The following is an 18,386-nucleotide window of genomic DNA, read 5'->3' on the forward strand; positions in this document are numbered from 1 at the left end:
GGAAACCCGCCCCAATCTCAGCGGGTCAAATCCTGCTCTTGCCTGCCCCTGCATGGAGCCAGAGCAGTTAGGAGCAATTAGTATCACCTTCCCCATCCCCCTTCCCCTCCCCCCCCCCCCCCAACGTAGATGCTTTGAAGAGGGCAGACAAAAGAGAGCCCAATCTGGTGCCTGATTATGATCCTTCTTTCATGACAGCAGTCTCCAGGCACAGAAGGCTCCGACATTTGAACGAGGCAGCAGTTAGTATTGCTGAAGTGGTAAAGCCCACTCTTGAGATATGGGCAAGAGGCAAATAAGTATTCTCAGGCATCTGTGACTGTGTTATAAAAATACGCTGGTCTCTGATAGCGGAATAAGTCATTTCTTCCCAGGTCAAAAAGATCTTGTTCCAGCTGCGCGATTCTGCCTCCCTGTCTGAACAATGCTTTTGTGTTCAAAGAACAGCACTCCCTTTTCAACTCATCCCAATCCTGTAACACCAAGGGTCCAGAGCCCTAATTTATGCATCCTCCTATGTATATCACAACTCCCTAGCCTTGGGGGTCGCTCTTCTAACCTGTGCATTGGGAAGGACAGCGAACCGGGTACTGGCTCCCATAATAAAAACTCTCTTTGTATATTACATTGGTGTCTCAATTTCTGGCCGTCTCCCGGGGTTCCTGCACACTGGGCATAACACCTGGTTACAGAAGATGGCCAGTTCACCTTTCTTCATTAACTAATCCTGCCTAGGAGGAAAAGATGAGTCACGTGGGAAACTGATGGAGGAAATCTGGAAGCAGAGTTTTAGTGACCCCTTGTTTAGCCATTCCACAAAGTTTTGTTTTCTGAACATTTTTATACCTCTGGAGAAATGACTTTTTTTGTTGGCCTCGCAGCCAATGGGTGACTACTAATGTGCTCATTTTCCAGCTTGAAAATATTCTGTAAGAATACCTTCACTCTTACCATGACTTCTAATTATTTTCTTTTACTAAAAACAGGAATTCTATTAAAGGAAATATGTTTTATGAAACATAAATATGCTTTATGAAAACCTTCATGTATTTCCTCCATGTACCACGGCCAACGATACCCCATCATTTAAAAATATACTTGTCAGATAATGTCATCCTCATATTTAAATACTCCAGTAGCTGTCTCAAAGATCAATCCCCCCAGAGAAGGAGAAACAGACTGTTACTGTACAGGATAAGCAACTTTGTAACATTGACAACGTAACTTGCCTTAATTAACTCGCAGAACACAATATAGGGCCCAGACATTGTGTAAACAGAAACACCTGTTTGCCACAGGATCAGACAAATAAATGTACTCAGAACGTAGTTAGGGTTTTAGCAAATCTGGAGTGGAAACTGCTACTGGAAGATGGGAGGGGCGCTGCTACTCCAAAGCGGTAGCGAAAGTTGCAAAAAACTCCCTCCCAAGTCCCAGAATGCACCGCAACTCAGACAGATCTGCAGCGGGGCATGCTGGGATCGCTCCCTGCCGGGGCCATTGAAAAGGGGCTGTTGTGACTGCGGTACTGCCGAGGGCTCTCGGAGGCCGGGGGCTTCTTTCGGGTCGCGGTGGGGCAGAGCCTCGGGAGGCCTGGCCCGTGGTGATCGGGCGGGCTGTGTGGGGCGCGCTTGCGGGAGGTGGCCGGCTCCCGCGGTGGGGAGGAGCGGCGGTCTAGCCGTGGGCCCGGGTCTGCAGGCCGGCGCCGGGTGGGTCGCGGCAGGTCCGGTTCCCTGCGCCCCACCGGTGCGACGTTGGCGCAGAACTTTGTCAGATTCCGGCCTTACCGTCTCCGCCGCCGCCATCCCGTACCCAGGCTAGCCCTTCGAAGGTGCTCCCCCTCACTTGCAGTGTATCCTTTATCGGCGGTGCCCCAGTCTTGGGAAGAAACGAAACTGGTTATCAAGAGAACTTCCTTCTAGAAACAGAAACGTATTTTTACTTGTCTGAATAGAAAGGAGAAAAAGGAACACGTGGAGAGATTTTGTAAAGCAGAATTTAGGTGAAGGGAATAGTTGCCGTTGTTTTTCCTTTCTATTACTAAAATAAGTGACAGCCAGGTGATCATCTAGAGGAAGGTCTGGGTTTGTGATTGTTTTAAAAGGTTTGGTTTGAGCATCTCCCTATAAATAGTCCATATCCCATTAGCCCATCAATCTCATAACTCGTTTGATTCAGAGAGATGAACTGTGAGCTAACAATGAAACCAGCGTTTATAACGCAGCTTCCTAGACTCTGGCAGTAAGTGCTGCTTTCCTACAACACCCAGCTTTTACTTTTGGGTTCTGCGGTGTTTACCTTCCATCATTCAGAGCCCAGGCACAGTATAAGCAGAAGCATGTGTTTGCCGCAGGATCAGACATTAAATATTCCCAGAACCTAGTTACAGTTTTAGCAAATCTGGACTGGAAGATGGGAGACGCGCTGCTGCTCTGAAGCGCTAGCGAATTACAAAAACTCCCTCACAACTCCCAGAATGCACTGCAACTCGGCCGGATCTGCGGCGGGGGAATGCTGGGATCTCTCGCCTACCGGAAGGGCTGTTGTGACTGTGGTACTGCTGTGGGCTCTGGGAGGCAGGGCTTCTCTTTTGGGTCGCAGCGGGGCAGAGTCTCCTCTGGCTGTAGTGACCTGTCTGATCCAGGGTTTCCATGTATGTAAAACCACAACAGTGATATTAAGTTTGACACATAGAAAGCTCTGATGTGAACTAAGGTGCATTTACCCTCATTATACTACAAGCAAGTAAATATGTTGATCAACAGTAGACTTCTGTTTTACTTTATCTTACGAAATACCTTGTATTATTGTTTTTGAGCTGGAGTCTCACTATGAAGCCCTGAATGGTTTGGAACTCAAGCTATGTAGATCAGGCTGGCATCCAACTAACAGAGATCCACCTGGCCTCTGCCTCAGGAGTGCTGAGATTAAAAGGGTGTATCACCATGCCTTGTTGAGATGTTGTACTTACAAATTTTATTGTTATTATCTCTGATATCTTGACATTCAGGCACAGGTTCAGTATCTTTTATCTAGAATATTTAGAAATACAATGCTAAACATAAAGTTTGCATCTTTTAGCTTGTATTTTAATATATATTTATGTATATGTATTTATATTTTTAGTGTGCTAGTGTTTTGACTGTCTCCCATCACGTGAGATCAGGCTCAGATCCACTTGTGACATGTCAGCTCAGAAGTTTTGGATTTTGGAGCGTATGGAGTCTAAATTTTTGGATTAGGAATGCTTAACCTGTACTTAGGCGTTCTTAGGATTTATAAATGTGTATATTTAAGGGATGATCAGTAGATTGAATATTTCTTTGCCAAAGCTAATACAGCTTTAAATACTCCACGGAATAGTCCCAAATTATTTTATGAAATGTGCTTTATATTTCAACTCTGACTCTCAAACTTACAGTTTTGTTTTTCTTCTAGGTCTATGCCTCACCATGCTTTCCTGTGACATATGTGGTGAAACTGTAACCTCAGAACCAGCTATGAAAGCTCATCTAGTTGTTCACATGGAAAACGAAATTATCTGTCCATTTTGCAAGTTGTCAGGTATAAATTACAACGAAATGTGTTTTCATATTGAAACTGCTCATTTTGAACAAAGTACACCAGAAAAGGACTTTGAGAAGCTAGCTGCAATGCAGTATGAAAATTCAGACCCCAAGAACACCAGCCTGCAGAGTACAGTGGAAGTCACTTCAGGCATTCATTCAGCATGTGCATCTAACCTTCCAAAAGAGTTGTCTGAAAGTCTTCCTAAAGATAGGACTTTAAAACATGGAGCTTTTTATACAGAGACCAAAACTGAATCTAGAAAGTACCAAAAAAGCAGAGAAAAGCAGTCTGGATTGTCTGAGGCCCAAGGATCAATTTATGAAACAACATACAGTCCTCCTGAATGTCCGTTTTGTGGACAAATTGAGGGGCGTGGTCAAGATATGGAAATTCATGTGAAGACAAAGCATGCCAGTCTTTTAGACAGTCCTTTAGAAGGTAAAGTGCTCAGTTTATTTAAATTGTTGTAAAAGCGATAGTCTTGGTTTAATATGTGGTATCCAATGGGTTGGCTTGCCAATTGCTACAATTGTGCTTTTAAGATTCAATTTATGTCCATAGTATTTTTCATTTGCTATCGTTGCAATATAAAAATAAATTATAAGAATTTTGATGTGGCTATAAAATGCTTTAGCTAAATTGAGAGCACTTTTGGAAACTTTCTAGAGAACAATTGTACTCCCACTAGCCCAGGGCGTCTCAATTGCCCTAGGGTTCGTGTTAGTGAATTTTAGTTTGCACTCCATGATGTTTAACAAAACAAACTGATGCTTTTGGAATTGCTGAGACTTATTTTATAGCTGGAGATAGAGAGATGGACTGTCTTGGTTCTTGTTTCATGAGTCTGTAAAGTGTGTTCCTTTTCCTTGAGGCTCGTTCATGATCACACGGATCATGGTTGTGTTCACAGCTATTTCCAGGGGCTGTTTTCCATCTAGTTCTTTTATAGGTTTTATGAGATTGTTGGAATTCTCATTTACAATTGTAATTTTGTGTATTTTTCCTTTTAGCTCTTTCAGATTTGCTTTTGTCTTTATTTTTATGTGCACGAGAGTGTTGCCTTGCTTACATACTTACATATGTAGTATATTATGTGCACATGTGCCTGCTGTGCAGGGAGGCCAGAACCCTAATTACTGGACCTGATCCTGGGTTCCCTGCAAGAGCGGCAAGTGCTCTTAACTGCTGAGCCATCTCAGCAGCTTCTTGTGTTTTGAGACTCTGTTGTTGGCTATGTAGGTTAAGGATATTAAGTCATTTTCTTATTGTTAAGCTTGAGGGGACTTCATGTATTTTAGATATAAGGGCTTGTTTTTGTTTTTCACACAGGGCCTTTCTGTGTACCCCTGGCTGGCCTGGAACTCCCTATGCAGACCAGGATAGCTTCAAACTCAACAAAATCCACCTGCCTCTGCCTCTGCCTCTGCCTCCGGAGTACTGTGGTTAAAGGTGTGTGCCACCACACATGTCTAGATGTCTTTTATTCTTTTATCAGATAAGTACTTTGTATTTGAAAACTCACTGCAAGTTTCCAAAAAATTTTAAGAGTTTTGCAATTTGCACTTAGAGCTATGACTTCATTGAATTAATTTTTGCAAAAAGTTTACAGCTAGCTTTGGCAAAGGCCTAAAGTCAGTGTGCATTTTTTTTAAAAAATGTATTTCCATGATTATCAATAATTTTAGTTGATTTCCTCTATTGCAATGGTTTTTGTTCTCTTTTTTTCTTTTGTGCATTCTCTTATATTTTCTATGTTTATATTCACCTCCATCTATCTGTTGACATATCTTACTCAGTTGCTTTGAGCATATATTGTCAGTAGTAATCTTTGACTTAAGTGGTTATCCACCACTATTGCATACCCTTTTATTTCTAAATGGTTTAAATTTGATCTGTCTTTGCTTTCTGTATATTGCCTACAGTGGCAATTTTTCCTCTGAAGTCATAACGTATCAACTTACATTCTTTTTCTACAGATTGTTATGTTTGGGTTGTGTGTAGTGTATATGGTGAGAATTTGGAATGTAAAAATTATTGATTCATATGACTTTTTAAGTTATTTTATCTGTATGAATCAGTTTCTGGTCTTCCATCTCCTATTTACATAGATATTTCTTACTATTTCTTGCTATTTTAATAATTGTAATTTTGTAACATGCCATTAATATTAGAGAAGACAGTTCTTTGATCTTTATTTTTATTTTTATTATTTCATTAGGCATTTTATTTTTAAGATTTTTTTTTTTTTAGTATGATGTGTGTGTGTGTGTGTGTGTGTGTGTGTGTGTGTGTGCAGGTATCTATGGAATCCCTGTGGTCTTATGGAATAGCTGAGACATCTCTACTGTCATTCATTATTTTTTTATTTTTATTTTTTTGCTTAATTTTTAGGACCATTTTGTTAAATTTCATGAAAATTCTGTGAACTGTTTTTTGATCTTAAGTTATCGTCCATTTTCACATTAAATCAGGTTATCACTTATATCCCTCTATAAAGATATCTCACATTTTTCATTATACTTGTTCTTTAATTAACTTCTGCAAATTTATAGAAGCATTGTCAATCTTTACATACAGTTAAGGTGTTTAGTCTTGTGCAACTTTTAATTTGATAGTTGCCCATTGATTTAACTCAATAGTCTCTGTAGATGATTCATTAGCTACTACACAGGAAAACTGCATGAGCCAGTACAGGAGCCACCACTGATGAGGACAGAAGACAGCAGACGTTTGCTGTGCTGGTACTGTGACTCTCAGCCACTAAGTGTGGTTTAGCATGAAAAAGAACCTGGTCATCATGAGTAGAGTGGTCAGCTCAATTTAATTAACCTTTAGGCACAGGAGAATGAGAGATGAAAAATGAGAAGTATAGTGTGTATGTATGTATTTCATGTACCAAATTATAGCCAGGCCAGTGACCAGAGTGGAAAAATCACGAATAGTGAGGTAGAAGGCTAGAGATAAGTAGAACAGGGATGTTATGAATAGACTTCAGAGGTTGACAGATATTGGTTATTATATGTCGGGGATATAATTACACTGTTGTCTAAATTGGAGTAAAGGAAAAGATTAGTGGGGTGAAGATAAGCACCAATTTCTATTCATAAAAGAGCTAGGACAGGATATTAGTCCAGGTGCTGACATTTTAAGTAAATGAAAATAAGTATCTAGTATTTAAGAGAAGATTAGTTAATGAAGCTTATAGTTCCATAGTATAGGGACAGAAACTAGCAGAGCTTTTGAAGAAGGAGAAACGGTGGTTTGAAAGGGAGTGAAGGAGACATGTTTTCTATTTGGGACTATGAAATGTGAAATTGAAATCCTTTCTGTGTTAGAAAATGGGGCAGACCAGAACCTATTAACACAAGAAGAGACTTGTTGCAGCAGAAATTAGTACAAATACCGACCTCAAAGTTGCATATATTTATTTTGGATCTGTGGTATTTTTGCCATAGTACACATGTGGAAGTCAGAGGTGACATTTGGGAGTTGCCTGCATCACAGTGTGGGTTCTAGATATCCAGCTCAGATCATTCGGCTTAATGACAAGCATCTTCATCTACTCACCAATCTCACTGGCCCCCAGAGAAGTCGCTTTAAATCCAGTTGTAAAGAGCTCTTACTCTTCAAACAAGGGGAGCAAGTAGTAGAAAGTCTTTGTGTTTGCTTTATTTATTGAGGCAGGGTCTCAGTATAGCCTTGGCTGGCCTGCAAATTGATGCTGGACCAGGCTGACTTTAACTCTCATAAATCTGATTGTTTCTGCCCCTGAGTGCCAAGGTTAGAAGTGAGTACCACTATGCCTGGTGATGTGTTTAATGCTAACTACAAAAACTTCTTATCATAAAGTTGGCATGGGGTGAAAAGTCTAAAAATCCAGCAAATTAAACTATCCTACCTTTGTTTCTAATACAGACTGTCATCAACCACTCTTTGACTGTCCCATGTGTGGACTTGTCTGTACAAATTACCATATTCTCCAAGAACATGTGGACTTGCATTTAGAAGAAAGCAGCTTTCAACAAGGTATGTTTATGTCTAAAAATATTTCAATTTCTGCTTCCTAAAATACACATCTCTCAGGTGAATACCATGAATAAAGTCATACCATTTAAAAGTAAATCTGTTCTTTAGATAATTCTCATGTAGCTACACTGCTTTCCTTGGAGTTGTTTTGCAGAAAAGTTGTAAAGTATGAACTGTAGAGACAACATCCAAGTGAAGGTTATATATCCTGGGTTTTGTTCTGGCCTGTGTAGGGCTCCTTGTTTAAGACAGTACTTTTTAAACTGTGTGCCCTTCTAAAATTTTCATTGACAAGTTGAAGCTGTTGTTTTCATTGGTTTAAAGTAATGAATTTAGTATTTAGCTGGCAAAATTTTTGAACAAGAAGCTGCCAGTTTTAAAAACTGTGTATTTATGTGGACCTTATAATTGTTGTTTGACAAAATTATTCCTGGGGAGATACAACACACATATCTACTTCCCCAGATAGGTAGTCCATTGTGGGTACAATGGACCAAAGGACTTGTGTTACCAAAGTCCACTTTGTTGAACTGCTAAGTTTTATTTACATCACTTACAGGAGTATGGGTGAGGGGTTACTTACAGTTGTACATATGACTCAAAGACAGCTGTATCATTAAGGCCCATTTAGTCATGGGAGGTCGCTCACAAAATGTGGGAAACCTGGAGCATATTGCACAGCCTGCAAGCTGCTCAGGTGACTGTAGTTTTCTTTCCAAGTGGCTCAGTTGGTTTAAACTTCTTTAATAGGGGCTGAGAGTCTTTGCAGTTTGGCTCCCTTCTGTCAACTTTTGTAACTTAATCTAGCAGGGAGGAGCTTAGTACATCTAGTCAGTTTCAGGGACTATTAACGTTTTATTTTATTTTATCTTATCTTATCTTATCTTATTTTATTTTATTTTATTTACCTTCCTGTTAAAAGAGCTACTGTGCAGGATAAAATGTTTCAATCTCCCTAAAAATTTATTTATTATTATATGTAAGTATACTGTAGCTGTCTTCAAATACTCCAGAAGAGGCCATCAGATCTCCTTATGGATGGTTTTGAGCTACCATGTGGTTGCTGGGATTTGAACTCAGGACCTTCAGAAGAGCAGTCAGTGCTTTTAAAGGCTGAGCCATCTCACCAGCAAAATGTTTCAATCTCAAGGAAATTGTTTCACAATAGTAATTTAAAAGTCTCAATATGTGTTGCCTTCTAAAATAAACTGTAATTATGACAACATTTTTCTTCTGTTTTCTCTCTTTTTACATTGTATGTGTGTTCATGTGTGTCTCAGTGCTTGTAAGTGGGTATGTGCCTATGTGGACACCATAGGACAACCTTGAATGCTATATAGCTCCTTTAAGATGGGTCTCTTACTATCTTGGGAGCATACCAATTAGGCCTGTTCCCAGGTTTGCACCTATCTCCACCTCCTTACTGCTGGAATTACAATCATGGACAACCACACCCACATGTTCTCCATGGTTCTGAGCACTGAGCTTAGGTTCTTATGTCTGTGAAGCAAATCCTTTCCTGACTGGGCTGTCTCCTGGGCCTGTTGTCTGTCTTCTTAGATAATATGGAACACTTCATACAGAGCTCTTGAATGGGTAGGGTCTTGTATGAGTCGCTTAGGGCCACTGAAAAGTAAAGCGACCTCCAAGAGAAGTTGTTTATATTTTTATTACTTTGTCAGTATTTGGAAGTATGTAGACAACTACTGGTAAAGTGGGAAATTTTAGTCTTCAGTGACTTTCGACCAATAACTGATCTCTATGCATCATGTACCTGCCTTGCTCATAACCACAAGAGGAAAAATCACTAGAGCATTGATGGAAGATTATTCCATGTCAGTGGTCTTCTACTGTCTACCCTAGTTGGCATGTCATTGTTGTTGTTTAGGGTTCCTGTTGCTGTAATAAAACACTACCAACATAAGCAGCCTGGTGAGGAAAGGGTTTATTTTATCTAAACATTTCCAGGTAATAGTTCACCACTGAAGGAAGTCAGTGCAGAAACTCAAGGCAGGAACCGCAGGCAGGAACCTGTAGGCAGGAGCTGATGCAGAGGCCATGAAGTGCTGCTGACTGGCTTGTTTTCTCTTGGCTTGTCCAGTCGCCTTTCTTAGAGCACCCAGGACTATCAGCCCAGGGGTGGCACCACCCACAATGGCTGTCACTATGAAATGCACTATAGACTTGCCTACATTCAATCTTTTGTTACTGTTGTTATTGTTTTTTGAGACAGTCTCACTATGGAGCTCTGGTTGTCTATGTGTAAAATCTAGCTTGTGTCAAGTTGACAAAAACTAGCCAGCATAGCTGTCTTCTTTTGAGTAAAATTGTAAGAAGATGTTGGTTGTGGAAGGGGTAACCTTTTCAGAGCAGAATGTCGGGGGCTGGAGAGATGGTTCAGAGGTTAAGAGCACAGACTGCTCTTCCAAAGGTCCTAAGTTCACATCCCAGCAACCACATGGTGGCTCACATCTGTAACGAGATCTGACTCCCTCTTCTGGAGACAGCTACAGTGTACTTACATATAATAAATAAAAAATTCTTTAAAAAAAAAAGCAGAATGTCTGGTAATTCTTACTTTATGGATAGACTTTCTATTGGTATTCTATAAATCAATGAAAATAGTCTCAGGGCATGCTAAAAATAGTTGTGAATTACATGTCCAAGAATGTAAGGGAGAACTTAGTAGGAAGCTGTAACAAGAGCTGAGAGGTTCGCAAGAAAGAATATTCAGTTTTGGAATTAAATCAACAGGTTTGTGGATTGTACTGTCTCTGAATTGAGGAATATCTGGAAGACTCCTTAACTGTTTCTTCTGGGTGTGTCTCTGCGGGCATTTCCAAGAAAAACTGGTCCATGTGTTGGCAGACAGAAGGAGGAAGAGCTGCATTGAGTGTGGGCAGGTAGCATTTAATGTAGCTAGGATTCTGGGTGGGCCAGGAAAGCTAGAGAAGGGCAGACTCTCCTTGGCTCTTCTTCTGGATTGGGACTGTCTCTTTTTCATGCAGATGCTCCTTGCCTTAAACTCCACGTATTTGGCTTTTGGACTCTGGGACTCTTGTGATAATCCCTGCTAGAAATTTCGAGCTTTTGACCTCATACTGGGATTTCTGATTTTGCCAAACTGGTTCTGCCACTTTCAACTTTCTCACTACTGGTTTCTCTGTCTCTCAGGCTATCAAGAACTCTTCATTTGTATCATTATATGATCCATTCCCATATGATTCATGATATTTAATGATGTTTCTCTCTCTCTCTTTCTCTTTCCCTCCCTTCCTCCCTCCCTCCCTCCCTTCCTCCCCCCACCCGTGTGTGTGTGTGTGTGTGTGTGAGATGTGCGCATGTACCTGTGTGTGGTGTTTTCTTATCTTGCTCTGTCCTGTTTTACTGGAGGACTCCAACCAGTAAAGAATTTAGGAAACAAGATACAATACAGAAGCCATTGACTAAAGAATCTGAGTTTCACTGGGAGAGAGGAAGCAAGGCATTGGCTATAAGATGGTTTGGGTAAAAACTGTTTAGTGAAACAGTTGGCGGTTGTGAATATATATTTTATATTCTTTATTACTTTCTTCTTTCTCTCCATTAGTTGTGTTCAGTCAACCTCTCACCTTTTGTCTTTTTCAACAGGTGATACTCTCTAAAGGTGTTATGATGTTCACATAGCTGGTTAATGAAAATGCTTGTTAGCGTAAGCACTGACTGAATCTGGGTTGTTACTCTCCAATAGGCATGGACAGAGTTCAGTGTTCTAGTGACAGAGAATTAGCTCACCAGCTTCAGCAAGAAGAAGACAGAAAGAGGAAATCTGAAGAATCGAGACAAGAAAGGGAAGAGTTTCAGAAGTTGCAGGTACAAACATTAGTAACAGTTTTCTTGAATAGAGAGTTCTTGTTTCCTAAATATGGTTGTGAGATGTCTACCTAGGTTTACAGATATGTCTCTGCCATTAAAAGCTAAGGTTCACAGCCAGAAAGATTTCTATTAATCTGTCCATTTTATGTAAAAAATATTTTTATCTGTCTACTTTATAATTTATTGGGGGGGGGGGGGAAATGTTTAAAAGTGGCTATTTTCCAAAACTGAAGAGATGGCTCAGTGGTTATGAGTGCTTACTTCCTGCTGTGGCAGAGGACCTGAGTTCATTTTTTAGCACCTACTTCAGGCAACTTATAACTGCTTGTAATTCTACCTTCAGACAGTCCCATTCTTAACTTGTTACCCACACAGGCATGCACGCGTGGGCGCGCGCACACACACACACACACACACACACAGACACTCCCATGGGCATGCACAGTAAAATTAAAAAAAATAAAGTATTCATTCTTGACTGTGGTGGCACATACCTTTAATCCTAGTACTCGGGAAATAGAGGAAGGTGAATCTCCTGAGTTTGAGATCAACCTGGGGCACATTACAGACAAACAAAAACCTCCAAAACAACGTTCAGATATTAGAATAATCATTTCAGATAAATTATGTGAAAGCCTTCATAGGAAACACACAGGGTTTTGTTGTTTTTGTTTTTCCTTCTTTCCTGTCTTTAAATGAAGAAGGAAAGTAAAGTATTTAGTGATTTTTTTTCCCCTGGGTTAGACAACTATTAGGCAGTAAAGTATGCCTGTAAAGCTATGCAGATGTTGGGTTGATGTGAGGGTGGGGCACTATACTGAGAATCTGTTTACTTAAAGCCAATTTGTATCTCTCCTTAGTCTTAAGTTCCTTTGAGGAATACAATTAAGACATTTTTTATTTTAGTGAATGTTCAGAATTTAGTGGTTTGTGATATTTGAAGGCACATTTTCCTTATGTGAATGTAGTATCTATTGGACTAAAGTGGCAGCATCTGAGGTATTTTAATGCATTAAAAATTTTAATCTTTCTCCCTGCTCATTTCTAATTTGTAAACTATGGTTATTTCTACTGATAATGCTTGTAGAGGTTTTAATGTCATTTGTATGTGTTAACAGTATAGTGTAGTGTAACTATAAAGGGTTTATGAACAGATCTAAAAATGTTTCCAGATTTATGTACATCTGAAAGCATTAGTATGGTATATTATAATATACTTTTTTTCTGTTTTTTTTTAAACATCTTACACATGACTGTTTTTCCTTTAAAATGGTTTTGAAAGATCTAATTTAAGATCCCCCATCCCTCACAATTCATTGGTTATTTATTTATTTGCAAAATTTTTTTTTCAAAATATCAGAATTCAGACAAGAAAAACTTTTTTTCTAAGTCGTTTTTTTTTTTCCCCCTTGCCATACATATTAGTTTTTTCAGCGTTTGTGATCCTACTTGTCTACAGAAAGAACTTAAGGGAGGAATTTTTTTATTTGAACTCATAATTTCAGGCTATCATAGTGGAAAACACATGGAGAGGTCATTCACATTACAGTGGAACAAACAGGAAGCTGATGGTATGACAGGAATTGAGGCTGCTCTTTACTGGCCTCCTTTTGCCAGGGAAGCACAGCTTCCTACAGGTTCCACAAAAGCCTCCCAAAACAGCATCTTGGTGTGAGATATAGGTATTCAAAACAGGTCCTATAGTTTCATGTTCAAAGTGCAACACCATAAAAATATATGAAGCCTTTTGAGTGTCAATAATACAGAAAGTCCCTGACATTTAAAAAGGTTTGCTATTGTGTTAAATACTTGTAGCTGCGATCAAATACCTGACAAGAAGCAACATAAAGAGTGGCATGTTTATTTGGCTTACAGTTTGAGAGGATACAGTCTGTCACAGCAAAGGCATGGCAGGAGGTATAGGAGGTGGTTAGTTTTTCTGCATCCACAGTTAAGGAAGCAACAAAATGATTATAGGTCTCAGTACACTTTGTCCGTTCTATTCATTCTGGAAGGTCAATCCATGGGATTGTTCAGTACATATGCAAAGTAGGTTTACCACTTCAATTAACCAAGTCTATAAGCTCTCTCATATTCATTTTCCAGGGTTTGTTTCCATGGTGATTTTTATTTTATTATTTATGTGCAGTTGTGTGCATGTACTTTTTGCCCCACACCATAGAGTATATGTGGAAATCAGAGAACAACATTGGTGAAATCAGTTCTGCCCTTCCGCTATGGGTTTCAGAGATTTAATTCAATACTTTGGCCTTGCATGATAGACACTTTTACACACTGAGCCATTCCACCAGCTCTCCAAGCTTAATTTAAAAACCGATCAAGTTGACAGTCAAAATGTAATATTGCAACTCTCTTTGTCACCTTGACACCCAAACACATCACATTTTAAAAAAAAGATTTTTTTTTACTTGTTTTATGCACGTAAGTACATGTTGCTTTATCTTCAGAAGCACCAGAAGAGGGCATTGGATCCCATAGTTGTGAGCCACCATGTGACTGCTGGGAATTGAACTCAGGACTTCTGGAAGGGTAGTCAGTGCTTTTAACCACTGAGCCATCTTTCTGGCCACCAAACACATAAGTTTTAAACCATAGTCTTTCAGCACTTGTCTCCGTAGATTCATGACTATCTCATCATGGACAGGCGTTCAGTCCAACTACCCAGTCTTTAATGGTGTCAGTACTATTCAAAATTATGAGAAGAGAGTGTCTTCTGACATCCGAGCACTATTTTAACTATAAATTAACATCCTGTAACAGACAAAAAAAGATGCATACTATTTCTTAATGCACCTTATATTCTCTATGACTTCAAAGGATCTCATGGTCTTTAATACAGTACTGTTGGAAAGTATAAGTGCAGAATCTCTTGTGAGGTTTAACCAATCTCTTAACTATTAACCTGTATAATATACAAAACACATTTTGTGCTTTTGCTATATGATGGTGCATAGTGGGTGTTCTGATTCCAATAAGGAAGAATGATGACCTAGCAAAAGAACTATCACACCACTGCACAACACAGTGCAGCTGAGCAAACACCAAACCCTGTAGCTCCATGTTAGGTATCTGGGACTCGTGATGGATCCACAGGGCTCCAGAGGGCTTGGGTAGTCCTGCCTCTCCTGCTTTGCTGCCTGTAGCACAAATAGCCTTCTTTTGGGCCATTTCACCCTGTGCCTACTTTCCTCAGTAGATAGCCTATGGTTCTGTCGGCGCCAGCATCCTAGGATCTCTATTACAACTTATGCTTTACCTTCACAGCTTTACTCCCTGACCTCTTGGGGCCTCCTTGTTGGGACTTAGCTATGGGAGGACTCTGCCCATTCATGGCCTCAGTGGCTTTCTAAAACCATAGTGCAAAACCCAATGAATCATTTCCTACCTACAAAATCAGTACCACTTGGACAACAATCAAGTTCTGCTATCTTGGGATAGAGCTTTGCCCCCTGGTGCACAGCTGCAATTAACCTAGTGTGCCAAGCATGGGAAAACAATTTCCTATATGATAGTTTTTTTTTTCTTTCATTTTTGTTTGTTTTTATAGAACCCTTCAGTGGCAGTCTCAGTTTTGGCCCCCTCCTTTCAAATGAATTGTTCTTTTTTATTAGATGGAGCCTTTAGTGGATGGAATAAAGGTTCCTTTGATCTCAGTGTATAGTGCCCATTTCTCTGTTAATGTGCTTATCTCTTTTACAATTATCTAATGTTCTGTTATTGTGAAGATATACCATACCAAGGCAACTCTTAAAAAAGAAAGCATATAATTGGGCTTGCTTACAGTTTTAGAGAGTTAGTCCATTATCATTATGGCGGAGTGTGTGGAGACAGGCTGGAAGACATGGTGCTAAGAGCAGGAACTGGGAACTCACCTCTGAGACCTGCTGAGCCATACGTCCACTGTTTACATTTCTTACTAGCATTCTGGTTTTTGCACTCTGTGTGCATGGCCCCGTAAGCCCTGCTCACAATATTCAAGGGCTCCACAATCCTTGTCATAAACCAGTCCCAGAGGCCTGAGAACTCCAGGGTCAGGCTTAGTACAGTAGAGGCCCCCTCCTTGGTAAGCTTCCTTATACCTTTTTTTGTTGCTTTGATTAAATAACTGACCAGAAGCACCTTAAGGGAGGTGGTTTTATGTACAGTATAAGGAAGGTCTGGTTGCTGCTCGCATTGCATTCATAGCCACGAAATGGGGGACAAATAACTTTATCCTTTATTCAGATCACCCCATGGCATAGTGCCATATTTAGGGTGGATTTCCTATCTCTATTAACCCAGTCTAGACACAGCCTCACAGACATCCCAAAAGTTTGTTTTCATGGTGATTTTACAGTTGTTTCAACTTGATCATCAAGATTAACCATGATGATGATGTAACATTGTAAGTAGTCTAGATCTCAGGAAGTTCATCCATTAAGGCACTTTATATATTTGAGTCTCTCAGTCCACTTTGCAAAAACTCATTTATGATGAAGCATGATTGAGTGATGTATGAACTAAGTAGGCCTTACTGGATCAGCGTTGGGACAAAATAGCAAGTTCCTATAAATTATAACAGTCAATATCATTGGAATTTTGCTTTTCTTAATACCTTGACAGAAAGGTGGGTCTTTCATTTCTATAGTATAAGGAAAGCAACTAATTATTTATAAGAGTTACAGAAGCTTACAGAAATATCTAATTATTAAGTTATGGATGTATGGTTTAATTTTTATTAAATCTTTACATTTATTTGTATGAAAAATCCATAAACCAGAATATTTCAACATCCATTTCCAAAAAAATGAAAATTTTAAGTTTCCATGTGGTTGAAGTACAGGGACACAAAAATAAGTGATTTGTTTTTATGTTTAATAGCGGCAGTATGGTTTAGATAATTCTGGAGGATACAAACAACAGCAGCTACGACATATGGAGCTAGAAGTAAATAGGGGACGAATGCATCCATCTGAATTTCATAGCAGAAAAGCTGACATGTTGGAGTCAATAGCTATTGGTATTGAGGATGGAAAAACAAAAACTTCTGGTGAGTGCTTAAAAAATCCAAGCCATGGTTTTAATATTGCATATACCACTGGAGTAATGAAACCACTTGAATTTGTTGAATTTTCAGTCAACAGTTTATATAGTTGGAGGTGAAATTTTATATTTGCACATTTTTTATAAAACATTTTAAAACTTCTAAACTTCTATTTTTATAGTAAATAATTCACTTAAAATAATTCAGCTTCAATTGTATTAACTCACAACAATGGGAAATGGGCCTTTTGGATTATTTTACAGTTTTATTAACATATATTAATTATACATAATAATATTTCAATATGATATTTTCATACATGTATGTAATGTATTTTGGTCATATTCACCACAACCCCATTACACTCTTTTGTCCCCCAACTTCTGCTGCTCCCTTTTCTTCTTCACAGGTGGTCTCCACCATTACCCTTTGACCCCCATGTCATCCTTCTTTCCACGTGCTTTTTGTTTGTGTTTATTTGGTTTTGGTTAAGTGTTGCTTACAAGAACATGAATGAAGGGCATTTACAGGAGCATGGGTAAGAAAAATGATATGTTGCTCCACTCCCAACCCCCATTTATTGGTTAATTAACTTCCTGTAGCTTCTATGGAAGGGGAAGGACCTTACTAGCTCTCATCTAATCATGGTTTAATGTTTGTAAATCCACAGAGATAGGTGGGTCCTTGTGAACACCTCTTATCTCTGTGACAGAGTGTTGGAAAGCTTAGTTGTGTTAAGATAGTCACTGCTGCTGAGTTTGAAAGCCAGCAGGCATGCCATGCCTATAAGACAACAATCCACATTTTCCCTCTTCCTCTGGTTCTGCTGTTTAACAATGCCCTCTTTGATATTTCCTGAGCCTTGGAGGGATTAATGTAGATAACACATTTAGGACTGACTATCAAATGGTCACTTATTCTCACTCAGTTCTTTGCATAGTTACTGATACCCACTATCAAAAGAGTCTTCTCTGATGAAAATGTGCAACAATACTAATCTATGGATGTAAACATAACATTTAGAAGACAGTTTAATAGGTATTTCATGTCCATTTGGTGAAACTATAGTACCTTTCCTATGGGGCCTGTGAGTTACCCTCACAGGGGGATTTTGACCATATATACAAGACTTCCCTCTTGTGGATACACCTTCAATCTAGGCAGAAAATGCTCGGTTACACCAAGGCAGTCATGTCACTAACCTTTATTAGTTAGCTGAATACAATACAGAAACATAATATAAGTTACGTGAATTTTATATCTATTAAGCCACATTAAAGAAAATAATTAAAATTGCAGAAGCATTTCCATTTATAGTGAATTCTGTGTTGATAAGTCATTGTAAGTTGAAAATATTATAAGTTGAAATTACATTTTATATATAAACTACTGAACACTGTGGCTTATCAAAGATGTTCTTTCTTAATATGGTGACTGACTAGAAGCATGGTAGAAAACAACTTACCTGTATACCTATCCATAGATTAAGAACACTTCAATAGTCAAAGTATGGTTTCTGTTGAATGTATTACTTTGACAGTAAAATTTATAATACTCCTGTTAAACTGTCAGGAGTCTAAATCTCATCTTCTAATAATTTAAACACAGTGTCTATGGTACCATTTTAAAAAGTTGTCAGTATCAAGAGGGTTTTTTCCATAGTTTAGTAGTTATCATGTGTACCTCGCAAGAACTATTAATTGAAGTATTTTATATTCTTTGTATAATCTACCAGAGCTGTTATTTTATACTTTATAGGACATTTCAGCTGGAAACACTACAATTCAAATGTTCAGTAGCCTCATGTATATAATGGCCACCCCATTACTCATTTCATTTTGGATACTAAAAGCTTTATATATATAATGTTTCTTCTGGGCCCAAATGAACA

General features: G+C 39.0%; 2 protein-coding genes across 8 annotated transcripts in view; one reads left to right on the forward strand and one right to left on the reverse strand.

The window, feature by feature from the left end:
- The window catches only part of Kpna5 (karyopherin subunit alpha 5), a 60,028-nt gene extending 58,165 nt beyond the window's left edge, over positions 1–1,863 (reverse strand). The window contains exon 1 of the mRNA XM_052164499.1: positions 1,788–1,863. The gene's annotated coding sequence lies outside the window, so the exon portion shown is untranslated. The remainder of the gene's footprint in view (positions 1–1,787) is intronic.
- Zup1 (zinc finger containing ubiquitin peptidase 1) overlaps positions 1,452–18,386 on the forward strand; it is a 35,365-nt gene continuing 18,430 nt past the window's right edge. The window contains exons 1-5 of one of the 7 annotated variants that reach the window (XM_052164496.1): positions 1,452–1,525; positions 3,439–4,008; positions 7,486–7,596; positions 11,327–11,448; positions 16,333–16,501. In XM_052164496.1, coding sequence (XP_052020456.1) covers positions 3,453–4,008; positions 7,486–7,596; positions 11,327–11,448; positions 16,333–16,501 — 958 coding nt within the window. In that variant the 5' untranslated portion in view covers positions 1,452–1,525; positions 3,439–3,452. Of the gene's footprint in view, positions 1,526–1,733; positions 1,832–1,915; positions 2,003–2,157; positions 2,242–2,487; positions 2,654–3,438; positions 4,009–7,485; positions 7,597–11,326; positions 11,449–16,332; positions 16,502–18,386 lie in introns of those variants that run through there. The other 6 variants (XM_052164493.1, XM_052164495.1, XM_052164494.1 and 3 more) reach the window with 6 other exon arrangements.

The sequence above is a fragment of the Apodemus sylvaticus genome, chromosome 19, assembly GCF_947179515.1.
Source record: "Apodemus sylvaticus chromosome 19, mApoSyl1.1, whole genome shotgun sequence".
NCBI lineage: Eukaryota > Metazoa > Chordata > Mammalia > Rodentia > Muridae > Apodemus > Apodemus sylvaticus.